Genomic DNA, 26894 nt, shown 5'->3' with positions numbered 1-26894 from the left:
GGAAACTTAACAATGATTACCTACCTAACGGTTTCAGCTTCAAAATGAAAGAAACTGAGACTAAATCATTTTACCCAGGTAAACAGGTAGCATCCAACTTAATTTGCCATAATAATTTACTTTTAGCAAGATGCTCATCTATCACATAACTCCAGAAAACAAACATTATTTGCTCTAACAACAAAATGAAATGAATAGTCCACATTGTCCCAGCCACCTTCCATCACATCAAATGATCGGCAGAGCCCACAACTTCACCACTTGACTGTGGCAGAGCCCGTCCAGTCCATGCCAGCAAGTACACCACAGCCAAACAACTATCCCCAGGCAACAGCATGCATGCAAGCCACTCTGTCCGAACAATCTGCAAGACATCAGAAAAGAAGATGAAATACTTGTTCCCTTTTTTTTTTATAACAGTATTGCATTTTCTCCCAAACTCTACACTCTTGACAGCCATTCCTCCAACAGTGATCCTCACCAACAACCAACAGGTCGCACCCGAAAGGTGCAAAATGAGCTGGCCAACACTGCAAGCAATGCTCAACCCCCCACCACCACCGCAGCTGTGCAACCCCAGCAACCATCATCCGCCAAAGCCCATGAACCAAGCCATGACACCGACACTGCTGTGTCCGGTCGAAACAACACCATCAGGAGCCAAAATGCCCCAAACATCAGGCCAGCAAGCTCACTTGACAGGGACAACAGTGTCAAACTCCAGTCAAGCACCAGTTCAGGCCCCAAGCTCCCCTTCCACACTCAGACTCGAACCAGGTAAACCCCATTAATCCTCTCTGAACACCCCAACATCCCCAATGAATGAATAGCAACTAGAGCAGCCAGGCCCAGTATGACAGACAGACAAGTTTCTGACACACTTGCTCCTTCGCCGTTCAGGCCCTGTGAGCAAACCACCGATCAGCAACACACAACTTACCTTAAGGTGACTAACAAGATCACCCTTAACAAAGGCCCCTCAAGCCCTGAACACCTGACCAAGCCATACCGCAGAAAGGGAAAAAAGAAACTTTTTATTTTTAAATCAACCATCCCACCACCTTCCTTCCAAGGCCTACCTCACCACACAGCACCACTCCAGGTCATCATGGACGTACCTTGCCTTAGCAAGCTCACACCAAATGTGATTGCTTGACCCAACTACACTAGCTGAAACCTCTTAAGCCCCTCCCCATCATTATCTCATTTCCTCCCAACCCTCCCTGCCTCCACTTAACCCTTTCACCTCCCCAACCCACTTAACTCCCCTTAATATTAACCTAAACTCCCCCCATGAAGATGTCCCGGGACAACTTAGTTTGTTGCCAAACTTCATTTATTCTGTCACTAAGCTTACGAATAGTCTTACCAATGTAGAACGATCCACAGTATGAGCAAATCGCAATGTAAACAATTCAACTGGAACCAGAATTAAATACTTCTTTAAAATTTACGGTAAAACTCCATGCTGACAGAAAGAGCTGTTCTCCCACTAAAATGTATTTACAACAAATACAATGACCACATGACAACATGCCTGCATTATTAGCATTTGACAAACTGTACCATTGTTCTCAGATACAAGCAAACATTTTAAAAGTCATGTTTTTTTTTTAAAACAAAATGAGGGAGTGGGACCTAAATCGCTTCAAGTTCTTGGTTAACACTAATAATGGTCCAGTTTGTTGTGATACATTGTCTAATGTTGTAATCCAAAGAGCTTGGTAGTGGTAAACGAGAACTGTAATTGCCCTTATTTTTGCGTATGTTAGAAAACCCATACTTTAAAATGGGTTGGTGGTGAGAATGCCTGCAAATAGAAACTTGTTCAAAGCGAGAGTAAATGAAATCTGCAGGGTAGTTTCTTTCTAAAAAAACGCCTTTGAGAATTTCACATTCTGTAAAAAACACGTTTTCATCACTGACAAGTCTGCTGATACGCATGTATTGGTTTTTTCCAATATTCTTTTTCTTAAACGTGAGATGTTAACTATTGAAATCCAGGAAGTTGTTTCTGAAGGTGTCTTTACAATAAATCATGAAGCAAAACAGTCATGTAAGACATCAGTAGACAAGAGTAATGTCTAAAAAATGTCCTTCTGGACCAATGCCTGAAATAGTAAAATAAAAAAAAAAAGAACAAAAGCGCTCAAATCGGAAATTTGTTTTTCTAGTTCTTTTACCTTCCTTCGTTAGAGTTTTTTTTTTTAATATAGTGTTCGATAGTACCTCTTAGATATAGTTTTATCGTGCGATATATATATATATATATATATATATATATATATATATATATATATATATATATGTATATGTGTGTGTGTGTGTGTGTGTATATATATATATATATATATATATATATATATATATATATATATAATGTATTTATTTATTTAACATTTGTTTACCCGGAAAGTCTGACTTGGAACAAAGCCAATTTTCAGCCGAGGCCCGGGGAGAAATGCTCTAGACGCATGTTTTTGTAATATATATATTTATTTATTCCAACAAGCTGGGTTTGTTTTCCAGTGATATGGGTTTGCACTTTTACATCTTATAACTGCATATGTACTGTTAAGACCAGCTTGCACTCCTTTTATTGATCAGTTTCATGCCGTATTGCATTACTAAATGCTGTATGAATTTCCGTGAGATGCATGACTTAGGTAATAAAGGAAGCTGTCTCTGGGCTCTGCCCCATTTTCTTTTTTGTCTTGTTCAGATGTTAAGCAGAATTGCACAATATATGTGTGCAGATGCTGTTCAACAGAAATGTTTTACGTAACAAAGCTTAAAGCTTTATACATGTACAACAGGCAACATGATATTTATAAATTATTTCCCTCTTTTTCAGGATGTTGTTATTGATGAACAAAATCAGGGAGGACGGCTATTAGAAGAACCGAGGTTACTGCAGTTTAAAGGAAACACCTTTAGCCTTCAAATTTCCATTCTTGATATTCCACCATTCCTTTGGAGAATTAAACCATTTACTACATGTCAGGTAACTGGCAGTGATTAATTAAATGTCATTTAGAACTGTTAAGAATCTAATAAACCTGCTGTTTTGACTGACAGTAAATGAGAGCATAAAGAAAGTATTTTGAGCCACACATTGACTTAACTTCACCGCTTAGATTATAGAACATTAATACTAGCTTGATACATTTCATGGGTTTGATATATGCTTACATCTGCAGACAGTTGTCTGTCAATTTAATGCTTGACTTTTTTTTTTCTGTGTAATAATTCTGAGGCTATTTGGTATAATACGTCCACAATATAAGAATATTTTTCCCCAATGCACAGTACAGATATAACTTGCTGCTTATCAGGCAGTCTTACAGATAATAGCATGTATGTAGATACTGATAGCAGTACTGAAACCAGCGCATCAGTTTTATACATATAATTGTTCTCTTTCTCTCTCTCTCTCACTCTATATATATATATATATATATTTATATATATATATATATATATATATATGTGCATAAATGGTTCCCCTTTATAATCACAAAATACTGAAATCTCGAATTTCAGTATTTAGCGACCATAAAGGTGAAACCTTCAAATACCGAACCTTCACAATCCCAAAACTACAAATCCTGAATAGACAGCATACACAACACCACACATAAACCACAACACCTACACTACAAAACAAATACACACAAAAACAAAACACCACACATCCACATACCTGAACTACACATAAGCAGGGGGGCAAGCCCCCTTGCACCCCCCATGTGGGGGTCTGCATCCCCCTGCTTATATATATACTAACTCCGAGATCCCATAGACAGTAAAAGACAGTACACTCACACCCAGACATTCCACAGTCCCTCACACACACACACACACACACACACACACACACACACATCACACATAGACAAACACCAATACATCCAACAATTATACACTCATACGTTCACCTTCCTACCCTAACCCACACATGCAACTTACAAACAATCTCACATACACTCAAATGCCTACCCAAAACCCTTACAAAACACTCACTCACTTTAGATTCCACATAAATCACACACACTACGCCGAACAACATCCAAACTAAACAGCGCATGTCTCGTAACGTAAAGCCATAAGCGCAAATTCGAAATATTCAAATTCACGATTATGCACTTTCAACATTTTAAAAATTTGCCTTTATGGTCGTGAATTACTGAAATTCAAGATTTCATTATTTCTTGATTATAAAGGGGAACCGCATAAACACATACAGATGTATTGTTTTCCCTCTGTCCCTCTGTAGATATAGATACATATTAACATGTACTTTTTATGTTAAGGTGGTCACTCTTTTTTTAGGGATACCTGGGTTTTTTGAGAATTTTGAAAAAGACAAAGGGAGCTAGAAAAAATCAGAACTCATCTTTTGATTTCTGATGATTTGTTCACTGTACAAAATCATGGACTTTTCAACAGCTGTGAAATATCAATGATCTCCCTTTAGCTTCATGGAAAAAAAATGTGTTGCAGTATCGAGCTTTTCATCCATATCCACTTTTAAATCTGCCTCATAAAGAAAATTAGGTACGCTACATATTCAAAATGCAATGTACGTTATTGTTGGCATGCCTATAGAAATACCAGTGAATGTACGTTATTGTTGGCATGCCTATAGAAATACCAGTGAATGTAATTGTGATTCTTGCAAGTGTGGAATGTAACTGGAAATTATAGGGAATGCATACTAATTCTGAGATTTTGTTATCTTGATGTATTCCTTTACTCCACAGTGTAATGAGACCTCATGGATAGTTTACGTAATAACAAGTACCTGGAAATTCAGACTACATGTCATAGAGTGTAAGAGAGTAAAGGCCCTTGCAAAAATTCTTTAAAGATGCATTACTGAGTTCAGAATTCAGTTTTGTTTAGAAGTATAAATAAAGTACTATATTTGTAGTATTAGGTCTTTTCAGTAATTAGTTGTTTGAGCAGCAGCTATGTTTTAAAAGAAAAAGACAAAAGCTTTGCCAGTCTTGAGAATGACAGCTGTCACATTTTGGATAACTTTCCTAGTAAAGTTTTTAATACATGTTTACATTCACACATGTAAATGTATCAGACTTGTATGTCTTCTGTGGAAGAATGAGAATGATTTTTTTTTGTATATTTGTTTGTTTTTACAAGAACAAACACAAAAAAAAAAATAGTTTATAAATTGCTAAATTTTTCTTTCTTTCTTTTCTTGACCCAAAAAAAAAAAAATAAAATAAAATGAAAGAGGAAAAATTTTAAATGCAAAGAAGATGTGAATAATTTTACTTTTGTCAACACTGCTAATTTGATAGCCACATTATGTTTAAAGTGACCCTTACAGATTGTGTTGACCAATTACATCTCATGCTGAAACTCAAGTGAAGTACAGAAAATAATTCCATGCAAATCAAAGCCATTGAACTTAGAACTCATAGTATAATACCTTGTAGATACTATTTCTTTCTCTGGTGCATAATTAATACAGTAAATGTTATCTACTGTCTAGGATGAGAAGTGGTCTAGAAGCTCTTTACAATGAGCAGTAACATTGTATGTTTTGTCCATGGATCCACATTAGGAAGGTCACTCAAATAAAAATGAATGTGTCAGAGTATCCACATTAGGAAGGTCACTCAAATAATAATTATGCATCAGAGTATCCACATTAGGAAGGTCATTCAAATAAAAAGTTGTGCATCAGAGTATCCACATTAGGAAGGTCACTCTAATAAAAATGAATGTGTCAGAGTATCCACATTAGAAAGGTCATTCAAATAAAAAGTTGTGCATCAGAGTATCCATATTAGGAAGGTCACTCTAATAAAAATGAGTGTGTCAGAGTATCCACATTAGGAAGGTCACTCAAATAAAAAGTCGTGCATCAGAGTATCCACATTAGGAAGGTCAGTCAAATAAAAAGTCGTGCATCAGAGTATCCACATTAGGAAGGTCACTCAAATAAAAATAGTGAATCACAGTATCCACATTAGGAAGGTCAGTCAAATAATAAGTAGTGCATCAGAGTGCAAATATGGGGAAAATAGTGCAATTAGTGGTCCCCATAATTCCTCTTGAAATGCAAAATAGTCAAAATATATGAAAGTAAAATAAATGTGTTAAAATATCAGAAATAGTTAATATTATTCTCCCATGTATTCAACAAGAGGGGATGAGTGATATCTGCTTCACCATCAGTGGGAGAATATGCTGTTTGCTGCCTTACAGAAAACAAAGATGAGGGAACTATATACACGTCTTTTTCCCACCTTGTTCTTTTCATTCTTGGATATGATTGCAACATTAAGTACATTTTCCCCTTTTGTATTGACTTAAAGGCTGACACAGAAGGTCTTTGGCTAATGAAGTTCGCAGATGACTGCAAGCTAGGAGCCTTAATTGAAACACTTAACGATGTGGACATCATGAAGTGCAATGGATTAGCAAGGAGGAAGTAAGGATAGGTATGAAGAGAATAAAGAATGGAAAGTCTGTTGGCTCAGATGACATACCTGTGGAAGCATGGAGGTGTTTAGGTGAAATGGCAGTGGAGTTTCTAACCAGATTGTTTAATGAAATCTTGAAAAATGAGAAGATGCCTGAGGAATGGAGAAAAAGTGTTTTGGTACCGATTTTTAAGAATAAGGGTGATGTGCAGAGCTGTAGTAACTACAGAGGGATTAAATTGATCAGTCACAGCATGAAGTTATGGGAAAGAGTAGTGGAAGCTAGGTTAAGAAGGGAGGTGATGATTAGTGATCAGCAGTAGGGTTTCATGCGGGGAAAGATTACTACAGATGCGATGTTTGTTCTGAGAGTGTTGATGGAGGAGTACAGAGAAGGTCAGAAGGAGTTGCATTGTGTTTTTGTAGACTTAGAGAAAGCATATGTCAGGGTGCCTAGAGAGGAGTTGTGGTATTGTATGAGGAAGTCAGGAGTGTGACAGAAGTATGTAAGAGTGGTATAGGATATGTACGAGGGTAGTGTGACAGCGGTGAGGTCTGTGGTGGGAGTCATGGATGCTTTTAAGGTGGAGGTGGGATTACGTCAAGGATCAGCTCAGAGCTCTTTCTTATTTGCAATGGTGATGGATAGTTTGACAGACGAGATCAGACAGGAGTCCCTGTGGACTATAATGTTTGCAGATGACATTGTGATCTGTACTGAGAGTAGGGAACAGGTGGAGCAGACCCTGGAAAGATGGAGATATGCTCTAGAAAGAAGAGGAATGAAGGTCAGCAGGACTCAGACAGATTATATGTGTGTGAATGAGATGGAGGATAGAAGAATGATGAGGACGCAGGTAGTATAGGTGGCGAAGGTGGATGAGTTTAAATACTTGGGATCAATAGTTCAGAGTAATGGTGAGTGTGGAAGAGAGGTGAAGAAGAGAGTACAGGCAGGATGGATTGGATGGATAAGAGTGCCAGGAGTGATTTGTGACAGACGAGTACTAGTAAGAGTGAAAGGGAACGTCTAACAAGAGGGTAGTGAGACCAGCTATGTTATATGGGTGGGAGACAGGGGCAATGACACAAATGCAGGAGTTAAAGCTGGATGTGGCAAAGTTAAAGATGTTAAGATTTGCACTGGGTGTGACGAGGGTGGACAGGATTAGGAATAAGTATATTAGAGGGTCAACCTAGGTTGGAAGGTTTGGAGACAAAGCCAGAGAGGAAAGATTACGTTGGTTTGGACATGTGCTGAGGAGGGATGCTGAGCATATCGGGTAAAAGGATGCTAAGGATGAAGCTACCTGGTAACTGGAAAAGAGGAAGGCCTAAGATAAGGTTTATGGATGCAGTGACAGAGGACATGCAGGTGATTGGTGTGACAGAGCAAGATGCAGAGGACAGAAAAAAATGGAAACAGATGATCCGCTGTGGCGACCCCTATCGGGAACAGCTGAAAGAAGATGATGATGATGATGATGATGATGAGGATGACTGTTTAAACAATGAAAAATTACATCTCATCCCTAATTACTGCTAACTCAAACTACAGGACTGTAAAATAATGATTTGCCTCTTGCAAACAAATCCTAACCGCTACAGATGGAAATTGCTTTCTTTTTTTTCATCTGACATAGCCATAAATAAAGTGAGTACCAATAGATTACTATGCTGCAAAAGCATGTATAACCCAAATCTCTATGTCCTTCATGTTTGTTACCTCTAAAACCCATGAATTTTCCCAAATAATTGGATTGCATCTTACATCATGCCACTTAACTGTCCACATTTTTGCAGACTGTCTAGATTTTTGACTCATATTTTTTGTCTATTTAACATAAAATTTGTAGTTCTCTTGCAATTCACGGAGCGTAGAAGTCATGAAATAATTACATTAATTTGAGTTTCAGACTTCATATCCTTCAATAAGTGCATGATAACACAAATCCTGTCATTCTAGCATAAATATTAAGTTTGTCTAAACTATATTATTTTTGGGCCTTATTTTTTTTACTTTTTGTCCCCATTTTACAAGAGGTTGAAAGGCACATATTAGGCTTATATATGGATTGAATTTATGTCTGTTTAGCATTTCTGTTTTTTTTTCCATTTTTTCTTTTTTTTGGTTTTTTTTTCCATTTTTTTGCATTTGTTGGGCTGCTTTATATGAATTTGCTCTTATGCTTACTGCATTCATTTTTACACTGACATATATTAAAAGGCAGCACAGTATTCTATTCTGCAGATGAATCCTATCTACCATCTGACATTTTCTATCTACCAAACATTTCTCTTTCTATATAAACATGCCTATAACTGAATTGTCTACTTGTTCTTGCATCTCACACACACACAAAGAGTAGTAGTAGTCAAGTGCAAGTGGGGAAAAACAAAAAAAAAAATTAAAAAAAATTTAAATTTGTGTCAGATTATCATGTCAGATAAACAATCAAATTGAAACAATATAAGTAGTTAAAAGTTAAGCAAAAAAAAGTTCAAGTTCAAGTTATTGTTTGTGTTCATAGTTAATTTTGTTCATAACTTAACTACCTAGTAAGTTAGTATACTTTATTTCCCTTCATCCTCATGTATTATATTCTCTTCCTCCTTTCTTGATTTTTTTAATCCACGTTTTTAATTTTATGTTGTCATTTTCTTTTGTTGATTTTGTGATACAATGTTATACACTGTCATCTATCTATTCTATCATCTATCATCTTTCATCTCATTCACATTTATTTTATTTATTTTTTTTTTTTTTTTTTTTTTTTTTTTTTTTCTTTCCTTATCCAGAAGAAACAAATTTGAGGACAATTGACATACTTGTCAGGTGTCCCTCTCAGCTGTGAAGTTCTGATGATATCAAAAACTGGAATGGAATATAGTGCTCTAATCCACAACATATAGTTGTGGCTAATGCCTGTTTGCTTCAAATCATAAAATAAGAAAGACCACTTCAGTGAGTCAAGGGCCATTTTAACATTAAATTTGGCAATTCCCTCATTTCACTTGTGTTTTCATCTTCATTAATAACTGTGTACATCTCTTCCTGAGATTGGAGGAACATGCCTGAGGTCTAGACAGCTTTAGTTTAATCTCTAAATTGTTTGAAGGCTGAAATAATTTAGAACTGTATTGTTCTCAGTAGTTTCTTATATATATATATATATCACCATATAATAATTTCTCAGAGAGGGAATATGAATGATGAATGAATGAGTTTTTCCAATGAATGTGTGTGTGTTTTAGTGTTATGTTATAGAAGAAACTGTAGATATGAGCAGCAGAAATAATGAAATGCTTTACCTAATGGGAAGCTATAGTAGTGGGGCGAAGTAAGCTATGGAACGTTTTTGTTAAAGAGAGTTAGAGTGATATTTTCAGGGCATCACAGAGCAGTAAACTGATGCAAATCCTGCATACATTTTTGTTTTCAAATGCAGCACATTGAAACACAGCCCCCTATTGAAATGTATTCCCTAGAAATGCCAATAAAGATCAAAAACCCAGAAAAGGGGGAATCTTGAAAATCCTTCTTCTCCATAAAAACTTCACTTTGCAGGGGGGCAAGCTCTCTGCAAACCCCATTGAATTACCAGTGTGTGATTGTCAAGATTTTTATTTTAAACACTGAGACTGTGGTTTGCCAAGAATTTGTCATTTCTCAGTGCCACAGCTACATGAATAGAAGGTGTGTGGCAGCAGAGACTTGCTGGGGGGGGGTGAATATAACAGGCCTGTTCATTTCTCAAATTTTTTAATGATTTATTCTTATTTTGAATTTTGAATCATTTAAACATGTATTTTTTATCAACATCTTGTTCAAGTCATTAAGCAATCGCTTTTCTCTCGTGGAGGCAATTGGTTATTGCTAACTTTACTCATCTGTCACTTTGTGTTGCCAGCAATGTCAGCTTTGCAGTTGCTAGAGTGTATAGCCTGGCAACCCACAGAAGAATATAGTATATGTCATACCCAATATACTGTGGTCATTGTAAAGGAAATATTTGATGATTGTTGGTGGACAGAACAGCTAATGAACACTTTTAATTAAAGGCTACCCTTCCAAAACTTTTATCTAATAGGCCTTGTTTGAAGAGTTTCTAACCAAGAGTACCTCTGAATCCTTGTTAGACTTGCAAAGTCAAAATTCTAGAACAGTACTTCTTCTTATCTTACAGAAGAAAAGCCATCATTGTTATATTTGGATTTTGTTGCAGAGCAGTGACATTATTGTTCATAATCTAGAGTGAGCTTGCCAAATTCAAAATACTAGAGAATAAACTTGAGAGAAGAAAGTTATAGGAAGATGCCAATAAAGTAGGTGTGTGGCGATGGTAGAAATCCCCATAGGTGGGCCAAGCATTAGATTAGATATTTATACAGACTAATGAAGATCTTGGAGGGATAAAAAATATGACATCAACAAAAAAAAAATGATTATGAAGTCAAGAAAGGTGAAATTTCATGAAGATATAGGAGACATAATTTAGGAATGTTTATGAAATAAAAAATGTGCTTGTTTCATTGCTAAAAGTCACCAAACAAAAGCAGGAAAATATGAAATCAGTTAGAAAAGAAACCACAGGCAAAAATTTATCATACTGTATTATAAAAACAAAATCAGAGAAAGTGTTTTTGTCTCCTTTTTTTACAGTGATTCAAGGCATCATCAGATTTATTAGAAAAAAGTGCATTGTACAGTACACTAATTTCATACTAAAAACCTTTTATCATTATCACATTACAAAAATGAATTTAATTCAAAAGCAATTAATTGATCTTAAAACATTACAAAGAGCAAGTAAAATAATAAAGATCCAACAAATTTTAAGATATGTTCTATCCCCTTTACCTTAGCCTGGATTTACACTCTTTGCAATGACCTTTGCTAACTCATTTATTAGCTACACAGCCCTAAGCCCTTAAATTATTCAAAACACTCTTTCTCTGACTTGCTCCATCCTAATCTCTTCCTCCTGCTATCCTTTGTAGATATCCCCCCAAAAGGACTCAGGCATGGATTGATTCACTGAGCAGCATCAAGCTGGGTGATTGAGTGGACACCATGTTTCTGAAGATGACTACCTACCATAACTGAAATGGCTGTGAGCAGTAGTTTATACTCCCAATTCAAAATGGATTCCTTTTGAGTGCTCTTGACTGCTTCTTTAGTCAATGAACTCAGTGAACAAGTATACCCCAGTTTTCTGAAGACAAACAAAAGATGTTGGGAAGGGTATCAGCTGTGCCATAAATATATGGACATAGTGAATTGTAAACAATTAAACATAAGACCAAAAGACAATAAGAAAAGTATAGTCTGGATGATGAACAACAAATGTGAGTCAATTAAATCATTCAAAAATTATAATACATGTACAAACAGAAGTGCAGTGGGTGCAGCAATATCTATACAGAGCTTGCCACACAAATTGGCAAACTTGATGCCCAGTTTGTATCTTTATACTTGTACATGTAGCCACGTGTACTTATCTTTTTGTCACGTCTTTTCCTTTCATTTTCTCTCCTGTTTGAAAAGGTGTCCCATTGCTACCCCTGTGAAGGACATAACAGGTAAATGGGGCACAAAAGGTGCATGGTATCAGAAGACCGTCTTTTTTTCTGTAAAATAAATGACACACCAAATAATGTCTTTCAACTGAAATAACATCAACTAATATACAATTCTTCAAACACTGACAAAAGTAATTAATGTAGAAGAAAAAGTCAAAGTAGCAAACAATGCTACATAAGCTTCAAAAAATAGTTTCTGTTTTCCTTTTAAATTATTTTTAAATACGAGTTAATAAACAGCTCAATAATATGTGGCTCCATGAATAATTGAACATTTATTTGCTATTATTTTCACTTCTTGGCTTGTCACATCTGTCATGTGGTCCAACCTCATTATCTAATTACTCGTGAAACTTCACCCTTGTTCTTTGGAAAAGCATAACTCAAGGAGGATACTATGACAAAACAACCCTGAATCCTCCACATGTTTGAACTCGTCCATGGTTGAAGACCTCACCAGTGGATTTGACATGCCTGTGCATAATTAAAACATAGATGTGATTGACTTAATTTGCAAAGCACTATGACCAGTTTCTGCTTAGGTTTTCTTGTTGAATAAGTCAAAGAAGTTACATCGGTTCTGATTTTTTCCACAAACATCATATTTGTAAATAACTACATATGGAAGCGTGATTTAAAAATGAACAATTACTGTGTACAGTGTTATTTTCTACCATCTGTTAAAGAAAGATTGTTCAAGTCACCTCTTAACAAATACAGAGTTTTCATAACATCTAAGCCACCATAATATTTTCTGGTCCTTAAATCTTTACCTGGCTTGTCACTTGCATAAATCATCTTAATGTATGCATTTTACTACCATATCCCACTATCACACTGAATATTAATTAATTTAGATTTCTTGTTTGTAATCTTTAGCTTAGATTTAAACTTTTCGATAATATTATTTTCTTGATGTAAACAGGGAATTATTCTCATACGCTGGATTCTTTGTTTACTACAAAACTGTCAAAACTGAACATTGTTGAATATAGAGCATTGTGTGATTGAATGGAAGATCAAATTTAGAAATGTTATTTAAGACAAACTACATATTCTTAAATTACACATTGACAAACTTTAAATCCCCTCTAACCCCATTTAACTCCACTGAATATGCAAAAATGTTTACCAATACACTATACCAGTGTGTAAACCGAGATACAGCTGTGCCCCACAGGAATAAGTGCAGCACAACTCAGAGCAGCAAACCCACATGGTAGAACCATAATATCAATAAACTTTACAATAAAAGGAAAAGATTTTTGAACAAAGGTAAGAAGAGCAATTCCTAGAGTGTTAGAGCCCTTGTCGCTGCAATAAACAAACAACTCAGGAGCTTAACAAATTCCAACAAAGCTAAGTTTGAGGTAAAATGTCTACCAAGCCAAAGACATTCACAAGGTAGTTTTATGTTATGTTCCTGATTTGAAAAGCACAATGCAGTAATGTGCTGAACTGATTCTAAATTATGTTGCATACAAAGAGGCTGAAGGTATAGTGAAACTACTAGTTGATAAAGTTAGCTCTAACTTTACCCCTCTATCCCCTCAGCCTGTCTCTCAAGATATACCTGAAACTGATTTGTCTTTAGGTATTACACAAGGCCAAGTAATAAAAGCACTATCAAAAGCTGAAAATACTGCATTGATGGGTCTTGACAACATCCCTGGATCCATCTTAAATTGCATGAAGCATAATTTAACCACACCCCTAAGAACCCTGTTCAGTCTCAGTCCCCATACATGGGTTGGTTAAGACCAAATTCTAACGAAATGGGGGTAGTTAATTAGAGCACAAAAAGGGGAATTAACTAGGCTTAAAATGTCCTGCAAGGGCAGATAGCCTAGTACTTACATTTGAATTCCTGAACCTATGATATGCCAGTACTGAGGAAAAAAATATTAGAACTGGAATTGCGCCATAGGATGATGAAGATTTAATAGACTCAATAATATGAAATCTATATCATCTGTCTGTAAATAGCCAATCTTTATTATTAACAGGGCCAATGGAAATGAGCACTTAAGACAACTAGGTTGCATTGAGCAAGGCTAACATCTGTTTAGGAACATGTGCTTTTGAAAGATATTACAGTACTGGTAGTAGAGTTTTTGTAACCCCACCCCCAGGTACTGGGGTACCATGGCTTCTCTTTAGTATTTTTTTTTTCTTTATTTCACTATTTGTAGAGGATCTTGTTCAGTCGCTGAAGATCTTATTTTGCAGTGAGTTGTCCATTTTAGTAGACATCATTTAACTTCAGGCATTGTTATGTCATCTTTACATTTATCACATTTTTTTAAATTATAACATATAGAACGTTATTTTTCTTTTCTAATCTGACAGCCTTGCAGAAGTTTTTCACCTGCTGCATGAGTACTTACTCTAGCCTCCATTTCTATTTTATTTCTTTTAAATTCAAACCTCTGGGACTGTAGACTCTGTCATTAGATTTATGTAATCGTCTCTTATTTTATCATCATTCCCTCATTTCTCGGTTGTAGTCATTGGTAATCCAGGAATATAATCAGCTATGTTATTGTTTCCTTTTTATACTGCACTCTGAATTCATAAGGTAGTAATTTCAATTTCTATCTTGCAGTTTTAAAAACGGTTTGAGCTTGGTGGTGTTAACGTTGTTTTCAAGGTTGTTGGAGGTCAATTACTAATAGCATCTCTTTTCCAAACAAATGTATGTGAAAATATTGACTATAATAATAATAATGAATATTTTTTTCTTTCTATTTGTCCTCATCTTTTTTCTTTATCCAATATACTAGCAATGATTATTAATTTCTGCCTGCAACTTTCTTAGGCTTAAGGAAATCTCATTTTCATCAGTTTGTTTTGCTTCAAAAACATTTTTTCAAATATTCTCTAAATACCATGCTGTTTTTTGAGGCTTGATGTGTGCCTTACTTTTTTCATGTATGATTATGATTCTTTTAGAAATACTAAATATTCTGGTAGGATTATTTAATTTTTGACGGAGCCTACTTGTTTTATTTTCAAAGAATACCATCTGAGTTGACAAAATCATCCCCTGTATCAGCAAACTGACTTTCTTGATGTCATATTTATATTATACTCTCAATGTTCTGAATTAAGTATGTTTCTTTTGTTTTAACTTTCAACTACCTTTAACTGTATTGATTTTTTTTTACTTGCAGCATTCTGTCTGCCTGCACATCAGACTGCTCTAATTAACTTTCAAGTAGAACACAAAGATAGGCAATAAGAAGACCTTATACTGAAAACTGTGGCTTGGTTAATTAGTCTTCAAGTATGGTAGCATTTTAGATAATGTATTTATTTGTTTGGGTAATATCTTAGAAAATTATTTTTGGGCAAAACCTGTTAATCTTTTAAAATATACAGGTTGTGATTAATGTTCCTCCTTTCCTAAGATTTCTCCTTGGGTTTAAATGTATATACACTTTGTCTTTCACATCAGTAAATGCATCACTTGAATCAACTGCTGCATTACATATCTGATACAGTCTTTCCCCATTCATACGGAATAGTAATCCTTTTAATCTCCTGTACTGTGTTTTAAGCGGTTGCAGTTTTATGGAACCTTGCATTCATTTGTTTCACTGTTGAGTTAGTGATGTGCATTACAATCAAGGTCAAAAATGTATATGCCAGCCTTTCAAGTGCAAGTTGCTTGATTGTACTGTTGTATGACTGCAGACATGAACCTTAGTTTTGTATTCTGTTTCATTTTCTCATGTATAATTATACAAAAATGTTTATTTAACTTTTATTTCCAAAATTGTATTATTAATTAATTTTTAATAAAATTGAACTTAGTTTCTGCATTTTGCAATTCATATTTCTTGATTCATAGCTCTGTGGTAGTTAAAAACTATCAACCTGTTCTTTCACAGTATTTTCATTAGTTAAGTAATGATCTTGTTACCAGTTCTTTGTTTTTATGATAATAACCATGTCTGCGCTTTGTGTGTGCATATAGATATACACATATAGCTACTGGCTGTATGAACCCTGGCTCTAGATGATTTTTGCTGGTAAAGTGACACCCTGACCCCATGGGCAAAATATGGGATAAAAGGGTTGGGGATGGATAGATGGATGTATGAATGATATATGTAATAAGGAAATCCACACAGTGAAAATGCAATACAATTTTAGTGTTAGACTTATTTGTAGACTAAATTACCTTTTTCATCTATAAGTCAATGGAAAGAGTCGTTAACTTTACATGCTGTATCAGAATCTGTACTTTTAGTCCTGTCACTGTCCCTTCTCTTCATTTTTTACATAGAGTTGGTGGTATATTGTATCATCTGCACCTGTATGACTCAATGCCACAATCATGCCTTCTTCAGCAGTCATACCCTCCTGTCACATGCATTTTCTCAGGTAATCCAGCCATTTCTCAGCAGGATGTCCTTGCTTCCTCTTGCCTTCTTCCTGACTGTCACAAATCTGCTTTTCTAAATTGTCTTCTGCTTTTCTGCACCGGTGACCAAACTATCACATTCTGTGGTCAGTTGACCTTGTTTGTAATTTATGCTACATTGGCATCATCAGTGTACATTCTGCTAACCATCTAGGGCAATTCATCTTCATAATGTCAAGCTAACTTCACTGCCCAGATATCTGTGTCAAACAGAAGCACTAAACTCACAATTGCTTTTTACCCCTTAATTTTTAGCTTCTTTTTCATTTTTTGGTTGCTCACTGTCCTAGACACTTTGTGAAAGTTGAATGCATCATCTCTGATTATAGCACTAACGTCCTCACTCAGACATCCCCTCTCATCATCTACAACTCCCGGATACTTCAAGCTATTGACTGTTTGCTCCACTCATTTCCACTTTTATCACACTTTCTAGTTCATAGTTCATAGTTTAGTACTAGGCTAACTGCCCCTGCGAGCCATTTTAAGCCTAGCCAGTTAACCCTTGTGAGACTCAAACCCTGCACCTTGTGTTTGTAAGACAAACACCTTATCCATTAAGCCACCTTCCCTTTATTCTGATATCCTCCATTTGTTGGCAATGCTTAGTTTCATCCCACAATACTTCACTGTTTCTTTCAAAAAGTCTGTCATTTATTGAAGTTCTTTGTCAGATTCTACTTTTAGCACTATGTCATATGCACATAGCAGCATTTTTTGATCGGTCCTCTCTGACCTGTCCATTGATGAACAAAAGTGAGCTCAGATTTCAAATCCTGATGCATACCCACTCCAAACTTAAATCCCCTCTGTGAGTCTGAGCATAGTTATTGCTTGTTTCCCTGCATCCCTCTACATTGCCTGCTTTAATTCTACTAATGATTCTGACACTGAATTATTGCAGGATTGTCCATATCACATAATTCCAATTTGCAGTGTTATTACCAGTTCATTGGCTTCTTCACCACTATCTGTTTCACTTTAAACACCTGATCAAATGTGCTGCCCCCGTGTGAATTTGAACAGCTCATTTTCATTTCACTTTTGCTACTCATCCATTTATATGCCATATTTTACAATGTTTTAATGCAGTGTGAAATGCATCTGATAGCTGTTTGATAGCTGCATGCTGCCTGTAGGTGCAAATACCTTAATTGTTCTTGCACACTAGAGCTAGAATTTTTATTCTTCAGTCATCTGGGCTATGTCTCTCTCTGTATCTCTCTCCATACTGCTGTGTGTACCCTCAGGAGCCATTTGTCCTCTAATACACCCAACATCCTGATTATATCTGCTGCATCTGCATTGATTTTAATGTCACTGCCACTTTCCCCTAGTTTTGCTTTTCTTAGTATACTTTTTGCACTGTTTTTAAGGTTTGTTGTCTGTCTTATTTCATCATACATAGGCTTGTGTATGTGGCAGTATAGCCTCTAAAAAGTTTTTTTTCATTTAGAAACTTCTAGAAATACTCCTTCCATTCTGATCTTGATGCCCTCTGGACTGTTTAGTGCATTCATACACACTGAAGCAAAAGGCCTACCTGTCAAAAGAACACAGTTATGTATTTAAAACCAGTCCTACATTTATTTTGGCTACTACAACTGAGCAGTAGTGTATCACATGGCTTTATGAAATATCCACATGTCACTAGCTAAGCTGTTGTCCCACAGATTTGTTGCCATGAACACAGTCATCAGCATGATCAGTGGCTTTCCTTAGGAGACCAATCACAGACTGCTGATGTTATGTTATCAGTAAGCAGACATTCCATATGGTATATACAAAATCTATTATGATATCTGTACCTTCTATCTCAGCCACAGGCTGTTTTCAAACAAATGTTACTCTTTCTTTCCTACTCAAAATACTTATTTCAAAGTTTAGCTTACTTGGTGAACATAAGTAGTCCTTTTATGAAGTTATACTTGTTTCCAGCTCAAGGATACCTTGGTGCCTATGAACAGTGCATGAAGTTTATTAATATCTGGTTTCAGACCCATGATAGTATTCTAGACCATATAAAAGAGTACTAGATAAAATTAGAACTGATTTACTCTCCACAAACTGCTACTAAAGTGATAGCCATAAGTAGAATGCCACTTTAAAACTAAAGTTTGCTGTTTTTAATAATTTATAGTCATTGAGATTCAGCTGAGTCATCTGGCAGACTATATTGAAAGATTACTTGCTTCTTTTGTGCATTTTGTGAATTTTTCCTTTGAATATTGGTCTCCAGAAGTAGTTTTTGTCCACTTTGATGAAATATAGCATAATAATGAGACATAATACAAACTAAGCAAGCATTTCATTTTAATACTGAACTCTTTGGGAAACATACTTTATAAAAAAGTATAGACGTGATTATTATAAATGCATTAAACAGAAAGGTTGTAATGAAAATTGTGACTGTAAAGAAAAAGAAATTGGAATTATAGAATCAGAACAGAATATATATGAAGGCAGTAAAAGAAAGAAAAGGAAAATTGTCTAGAGCGTAAGATAATAGGAAATGAAAAGTCAATAGCAGAGAAAGAAATTTATGGAGATTAGAAGTACAAATGTTACAGACTAAGAGAAAATCAAGAGGAATTTAATTTGAGTGAAACTAAAACTATGTTAAACATAGAAATAAAGTGTTTAAATATTGCTGTAAGACATCTTTCTCAAAGATTGCATTAAAAGAGATTTTAAAAAACGTATTAAGAAATATAAATTGTTGCATTAAAAATGATGTGACAGATTTTGAAATTAAAGAGATGATTAAGAAAGATCTTGAAGTTATAAAGATATGAACTGGAAAGTATGAAATTAAAGTCAAATGAAGTAACATAATGCATCACTGTTAAGCTTTTTAAGATTAAAATAAAGTTGACTATGAACTGCACCAATTTATACTTTTACATTAATGCAGACCAATCAGGTTCCATGCCTCTTCTCAACTGCTACACATATTTAGTCAATCATTTGCATGTATGACCTTCTGCTGTGTATGCATTTCACTTGAAAACTACCCGTGTAAAATTTGCCTTTAAAAAAATAGTGCTATCTGTATGTTATAGACCCATGCAACTATGCATAACATGCACCACTGAATGCTTCTGATGCTGGCCATTCAACATAAAATATTTGTATTAGTTTATTTTTTATTTACTCATTGTTGACTGGGTTTATCCTATAATACCATTTAAAGGCCCTTTAAAGGTGACACCCCAGTTAGTTTTTTATTGACTGGGGCAAGTTTTTCCAGGGCACTGAAGAACTTCCGCTACTGTTTTTTTCAATAAGCATCATGTGATCTTTTGCATCTACCTGATCGATCACTTACTAAGCAGATGGGACCTCAGTTTTTATATATTTATTTATTTGAGTTTGTTTGCTTGGAAAGTATATTTAAGAGGGTTACTTGTTTCCAAAGGAGTGCTGGGGAGAAAATGTTCATCGGTACACAAAGAAACATTATTACCATTACAGATACCACTAAACATACCTCTCAAATGTACTGAATCCCTCAATTTTTACCAGTTCTGAGGGCAAAATAATGGAGTGCCATATATTTCTGAGTGGCCCCTTCGATTATCAAACTTTCCCGTTTTTTTTTTCAATTTTTTTTCGAAGTTGCTGCTGACATCATCACATGTGGGGCAAGCAGGATGACATCAGCTTTGTGAGGCAGACTGTCAACATGTTGGAAAGCAGAATTTAGCTGGGATGCGGGCTTGGACTGTTTTTACACTCTCTCTGTGTTTACTTCCGTTTCTACTCGTAGACATTGTTCATATTTGGTGGTTGAACAACTGTAATTAAATATGACTAAGAGAATGTAGTTTAAGTGAATGAATGAACCCGGGCCCTGAAAAGTTGGATTATAATTTTTTAGCAGGCTGCGATGGGCGTGGGCAGGCAGCACACACACAGTGATGTCCAGCAGCAGTGCGAGCTGCTTTAATAAAGTAATATGTTAAGTTAAGGAAGCTGCCAAGCAGCCAGACTCAGAACTCGAAGCAGCTTGTATTGTTGTAGTAAGTCCCAGGCTCCAGCCAGGAATCCCTTGTTTCCAATCCAGACTCCAGTAACATGGCAAGGAGGAAATTAGGAACTGATTGATCAGGGCAGCCAGCCAGGTCACACAGCACACAGCACACAGGTAGAGGTGGGAGGATGAGAAAATTTATCTCTAGCTGTGGTTTGACTACTGGCTCCTCCAGGTAAAAGAATTTAAAAAATGCCACTAAATTCAGCATTGCTCAATTTAAATGCAGTCTGCACCATATATTTTTTTGAAGGACAAGGACAACATACTTTTCTGGTTTAGTTATTTAAGGGAAAGGGAAGACAAACAATTCATAATCTCTCAGGGAGTCAGGGACAGTCCCAAAGGAATACTCATCACCTCTTATGTTTCTTATTCCCAACAGGTCAGCATTTTTTTTCCGGGATTGTTGTAGTTTTCTACACCAACTCTCTTTGTATTTGGCACTACAGTTAGCAATGCAGGCCTATGGTACTAATGTAGTATTTTGTACAAATAGGTCAAGGGTCCTGTGAGTAACAGAACCAGAAACTGGAAAAGAAGTTACCTTAATCTTACAATCAAATCAATCAGTGCTGAAGCTGCTCATTCTGACACAATTTCAAACCCTGACAGAACAGCTTTTGACTTTGTCTTGCTTGTGAGCTCTCCTATTTAAGCAAACATAAGGCTTTCTTATTCCCCCTTCCCTTTTTCTGTCAGTGACAGAGAATTTGTTTATTTATTTCAGGGTGTTAACTGACCATTTCAGTCACAAGCTAGAACCATAAAAAATAACAATGATATACAAAAATGAGAGTATTATGAAAAAAAAAATACATGTTGTTATTATTAGGAAAATAAGAACACTGAAAAACCAAGAAAGTTGTAGAAGCAAGGAAACAGTCTGGTAGATCCACTAAAACACTTTATTGAGCACTTTCGTCAGCATTCACCTCACGACTTCAAGATCCTGAGCATATCTAAACAATCCTAACTTGGCTTGGGATTTACTGTGGAGTTGACTGATTGTATTCTGAAGAAGTTGTGATGCGAATGCCAACAAAAACGCTCAATAAAGTGTTTTAGTGGATCTACTAGAGTGTTTCCTTGCTTCTACAACTTTTTTGAAAATAAGAACAATCAAAATAGATGTAATATATAAAAACAAGAAACCTTATGCAAAAGAATGGATATATACAGATATACAGTGACATTTCAATGATGAAGTAAAGTTTGTCAGATATATTTGTTGTTACATGATCTTGTCCCAGTGTTTAGGAATATACAACTCTGCTAATTATCTTTGATGCTGAAGCAACTTCCTTTTTTCTACAAAAGCCTGGACATCCAAATTATCCACAGTTTTGTACATTTGTCACAAGGTTGCCAGATTGTTCTTTGATTTGATGAGATTTTGATCTCTATATTGATCTTGACTGTCTAAACTTCAATCTTTTCAGCCTTTGGTTTTGGCCATTACTGAGGCTACCAAATGTGTGCCTCCAGGCAATGAAGATAGGCTTTGATCAGTCTTTAGCCTATTTTGGTGTTGAAGTCAGATATGCTACACCTGATGCCACAGCATTTAGTCCCAGCCATCTGTGGCTATGTACAAGGCCCAGAGTACCCAACCCCCAAGCTCCACTCTGTTTATAATGACATTGTATCTTCTGTATATTTTGTGTTTAATATTTTGTTTGTTTTTCAGTTTGCGTTTAAAAGGAATTGAAGTGGGTGGGGTAGCATAATTATGTATGCAAGTTTTATGTTAATCAGCGTACAGATGTTTGGCCAGTTGTACATATTTCAAATGGTCCTTTGTCCAAATTTTTTTATGATTCCAAGTTGAGCGGCATGCCACTAAAACAGTCAAAGAATTATTCAGAAGAAAGGAAATTATTATAGACAAAATATATATAGATTATAATTATATAACAGACTACAGAAATAAAGAAAGTTTAAAAAGACTACACATCATCATTATAATAGTAATAATAATAATAATTATTATTATTATTATTAGCAGTACTAGTAGTATATTTGTGTGTATGTGTCTGTCCTATATCGTGGTGAGGAACTCTAGAGTATTTACCTTTGAATGGCATATTTAGTACAGATCAAGAACATATGTATTGGTTATTTAGAGGTTAGTAGAGCTTTTATATAGAGTTATGAGCATCACAGGAGAAAGAGCAGTAAAAAGGGTAAGTGATTAGAAGTAGACAGAGGGAAAGGTAGTTGTGAGATGGAAGAAGGTACGTGAATAGCCTTGTTTGAAGAAATCATTGAGAAGGAGATAAAGAAGGAGATGTAGGTGATACACAGCAGATGGGGGAGAGATATTGTGAACGTATGGTGGATTACTGAATTGGGAGTGATGGTGGGTATGTAGTAAGGAGAGGGTTTGATGCCTTGTTAGGAGTATAGTATAGACAGGATGCTAGTGAAGGACTTTATTATAATAAATCTAATATATATATATATATATATACACTTTATTATAAGGTAGAGATTGTTATCCTTAATTATAGAAAGAGGAAGTCATGCTAGTGGCATGATAGAGATACCCAGAACTATTCTGTATCACCCTGGAGGTGAGAAGGAGCACACCCAGGAATGTTATAGATGCAGCTTTAGCTTAGATTTGAAGGAAACGTAGTTTTCATTGTTTAAAAGAGTGAGGGATAAAATTCCAGATATTTGGGATACTGCTGTAATACAAGATATCCCCAGCAGAATTATTTGATTTACTCATGGCTAGTGGAAGTTTACCCTTTAAACATAAATGGCAATCAATTTAGTATACTTGTAAGAAATTGGTTAAATATGGACATTTACAGGGATGTCGGATTTGTTTGTGGGTAACTGTTAAGAATATATGAGGTAATAATTTAGCTCAAGCAGGTTTGGCTCCTTAAGGGATACGCACTGATATTATTACTAGAGATGGTTTGTGGTGAATATGACTATTCTGTTGTAACATTGTTCAAGTTTTGTTTTAATTGTAGCTTGAAAGTTGATGAGAGTATGTGCAGCACAGAGGAGAGTAGGAAGCAAACAGACTGAGGCAAGAGTTTTTCTCAATAGGTCAGTAAGGGAATTTCTAACTTGGTGCAAAAGACCTACAGTTTGGTTTGTCTTTATTATAGCTAGTTGGATGTGGATGTCGAATTTAAGATCTCATCAGTTGTGACATCTAGTAGTTTGGTATTTTCTATAATGTCATTTTTTATATTGTTTAAAGTTATAATTGTTAGTTGTGATTTGTTAAAGGTAGCTGAGAGATACTGAGCCAGTTTTTTTTTTTTAGAGAAGGACTCTTGTGTGAGTTGTTGCAGTCTTGGCAGAGTGGTTGCTGAGCAGATCAGGGTAGTCATCAGCATATTGGATGAAGTTGGCAAGCTTAGGAGTGGCGAGGAGGTCATTTATTCAAATATTTAACAGTAGGGGGGCCAAGTACGATTCTCTGGGGGGCCCCTGTAGAGATGGGGATAATGGAATGTTTGTCGTCTGTTTTTATTTTGAATCATGTAATCTCATAACATGCCTGTGCTCTCTACATGCGTTGATTCTGTCAGATAAATGTTTACTAGGCCTTTCACTTTTGACTTCTGCACTTTTAGCAGTTTATGAAGGGAGGTGGGGGTTGATTAACTAAATATTTTCTTTTGACTAGCCTCTACATTCTCAAAGATTCGTAGTGCCCAAATCTACAAATTATATATGTGCAACATCCTGCATCGTTCTTTGCATGCCTCATCTCCTTGTGTTTCATCTTCTTCAGCTTCACAGACAGGTACAACTGTAGCTCAAAGGACACTCATGATATATTCAGTAACACATTATCAAAAGGAGTCACTAAAATACAGTCTTCCAATGAGATAGACCTAAAGGTCAGTCCTTTAAAATAGCAGGAATTAACCTCCAAATTAGAGGGTTGCCAACTGTAAGCATAAACTTTTCATTAAAAGAGATTTAAGTTATGACAGTTGAGAAAGGGACACTTCAGTTGATTTTATTCACTGAACTTTACCCTGTGGTATAATTAGTCTTGATTCTTTGGGCTGAATTTGAAGAAAATAAGGCTGCTGAGTTTTGTGAGGATATAAATCTGTCAAAGACCTAACTAAGACCATTTAAAGAAGTTTTTATTTAAAAAAGAAAAAAGATCCAGGTTCATTATATGCCTTTGGAACAAGCACTAGGTTGATATAGAACAGTGAGCAAGACTTGATGTAGACTACCAACAAACTATAGTAGAAGATGGTCTTCATTTGATGCCTAACATAAGGCCAGCTTCCAAAGCTTCAGGGTACCTTCCTGCACCAAAACTATTAGTCAGCTTTCCTGCTGCTGAAGAGAATACTCCTCTATGGGCTTTTGAAGTTTGACTTTTTCTGTAAAAGTTTTATATTTTAGCTACAAAAAAAATGTTTTACTGACTGTCACGTGACTTTTAGTTACTTTTAAATGGGAGTGCCACTTTTGTTTTACATTCATGGTAAACCTCAGTTAAAACTACATTTTCTTAGGAAAATTGTGTATTATTTTACTTTTTTGGCACACTGTTAAGTGTTTTTTACTGTATTTTATTGGGAAAAATTACATTTTTTATAACTCATTACTGACTATTGATGCTAAATTTCCTTCTTCTAGCCGCATAAAGCGAAAGATAATCAGCCTTTGCCACCACAGCATGCTGGTAAAATGCCTCGGCCACAGGTGTGTGACGTTGCTGTGGCCAAAGATGATTCCTCAGACCACTCATCTTTTTCCTCGAGTCTCTGTGGTGTGGTCCTTATTGCCACCATGGACCGGGCATTAGATACAACCTTTCTAGTTGTTGATGTGCCCTTCACAGACAAAGGAGATTGATGCTTGTTTGCCCTTAGAGAAGGGACAGGGAATGCTTCTACTTTGCCATACGGTTCTATTTATTTTCTGGGAGGTCATTACTGGCTATTTCTATCAAAAAGAAACAAGATAAACAAACAAACAAACAAAAAAAACCCTTGAATACGTGTCTTCTCATATTTTAGTGACACCGAACAAAAGTAATTTATTAGGTGTAGCTGAAGGTCCATTATGATCTCGACCCCTTTTATATGTCTGGTTCTAGTGAGAAAAAAAGGGATTCTCTTTTTCCTGAAGAGGGTCAAGAGTTTAAGCTTAAAAAATGAATATAAAGGGACAAAGGAACAGATGATCTTATGTCTCCACGGCTTTCTGAATCAGATTCTGCAGAGGGTGTTATTTTGGGCAGTACCTCTGAAGGATTCTTTTTCTCTGAGACCATTTTCACTTTGAACCAGATCTTTCAGAGAGAAAACAGTGCTGTTCCTCACACCCTTAGAAAATATTATGAATTATTACAACTGGAAACTCCTTAACTTATATGTACTCCTTCCGTTCATTTTGTTTTGATATTTGTTTTTGTCAAACCCTGAAAATCCCCTTATGTTCAGCTTGCTGCCTCCTTAAAAGCACATTAATTTTTACACACTAATCCGATACATGACATGGCTGCCATAGCTTTAGTAAACCCAGCTGCTGCTAAGCATTTTGTTACTGCTAATCCCTCTCCTTATGACAAGGCTGAGAAGCTTTTGATAGGTTTAGAAAACAAAGTGTATGTTTCAGAAGTCTCAACTTTCATGCTCAAATGTTGATGGTTATACTGGCCACTTGTGAAAATATGAGGAATGCTTTTGCATCGATTGCCTTAGGTGAGGAAAAATCTGCTTTGTGTGATTTGGCTTCTATGGTTTCTCAAGTCTCACTACCCATCTTTTACAATGTGTATATGTCTCTACTGATGCCACTGATCATGCTGATGATGACGGCTGCTTCCACTGCAACTGTTATAAGGTTTGCCTGGCTACATTTCCAAAGGACCCCCAACAAATATCAAAAATGACATTTTGAACTCTCCTTTGGATAGAGAACTAGTTTTTGGACCTTATGCTGAACAAAACATTAAAGCATGTTATGAGGGGGAAACTTATTCAAGTTCTTGTTCTCCAAGTTTACCAGAGGTTTTATGCTTATTCATCTAATATAAGCAAAAAGCAAAATAAACGGTCACAGCCACTGACTGGTAAGCTGGCATTTTAAAAAGCAGTGGCATGGAGGTTACAAAAAGAAAACAGACCCCCCACACACATCTCCGCAGAACAAAGGACAGTCTAATAAGTCTAAATGGTTGTTTGATACAATTACCTCACCCCCCCCCCCAACACATCCGGCTTGTTCTTAAATTTTTCCAGAAAATTTTAACTTCCATTTCTTTCTTTGGCAACAGAACATTTCTGACAGATGAGCTCTTAGAGTTATCCATAAGGATTCCTCCTTATCTGTCAAGCAAAGCTTTTATTTCCCTGCTGTCATCTAAAGTATTCTGATTCAGAGGGTAGTA

At 35.8% G+C, this 26894-nt stretch overlaps 1 protein-coding gene across 1 annotated transcript in view; it reads left to right on the top strand.

The window, feature by feature from the left end:
* The window catches only part of UNC5D (unc-5 netrin receptor D), a 3101373-nt gene that overhangs the window by 2941398 nt on the left and 133081 nt on the right, over positions 1–26894 (top strand). Inside the window, exon 14 of the mRNA XM_044083087.1 lies at positions 2855–3004. Coding sequence (XP_043939022.1) covers positions 2855–3004 — 150 coding nt within the window. The remainder of the gene's footprint in view (positions 1–2854; positions 3005–26894) is intronic.

Source organism: Protopterus annectens, chromosome 9.part0, assembly GCF_019279795.1.
Source record: "Protopterus annectens isolate FY-2018-M chromosome 9.part0, PAN1.0, whole genome shotgun sequence".
Taxonomy (NCBI): Eukaryota; Metazoa; Chordata; order Ceratodontiformes; family Protopteridae; genus Protopterus; species Protopterus annectens.
Note: the sequence above shows the minus strand (reverse complement) of the source record. Positions and strands in the feature narration are given on the sequence as shown.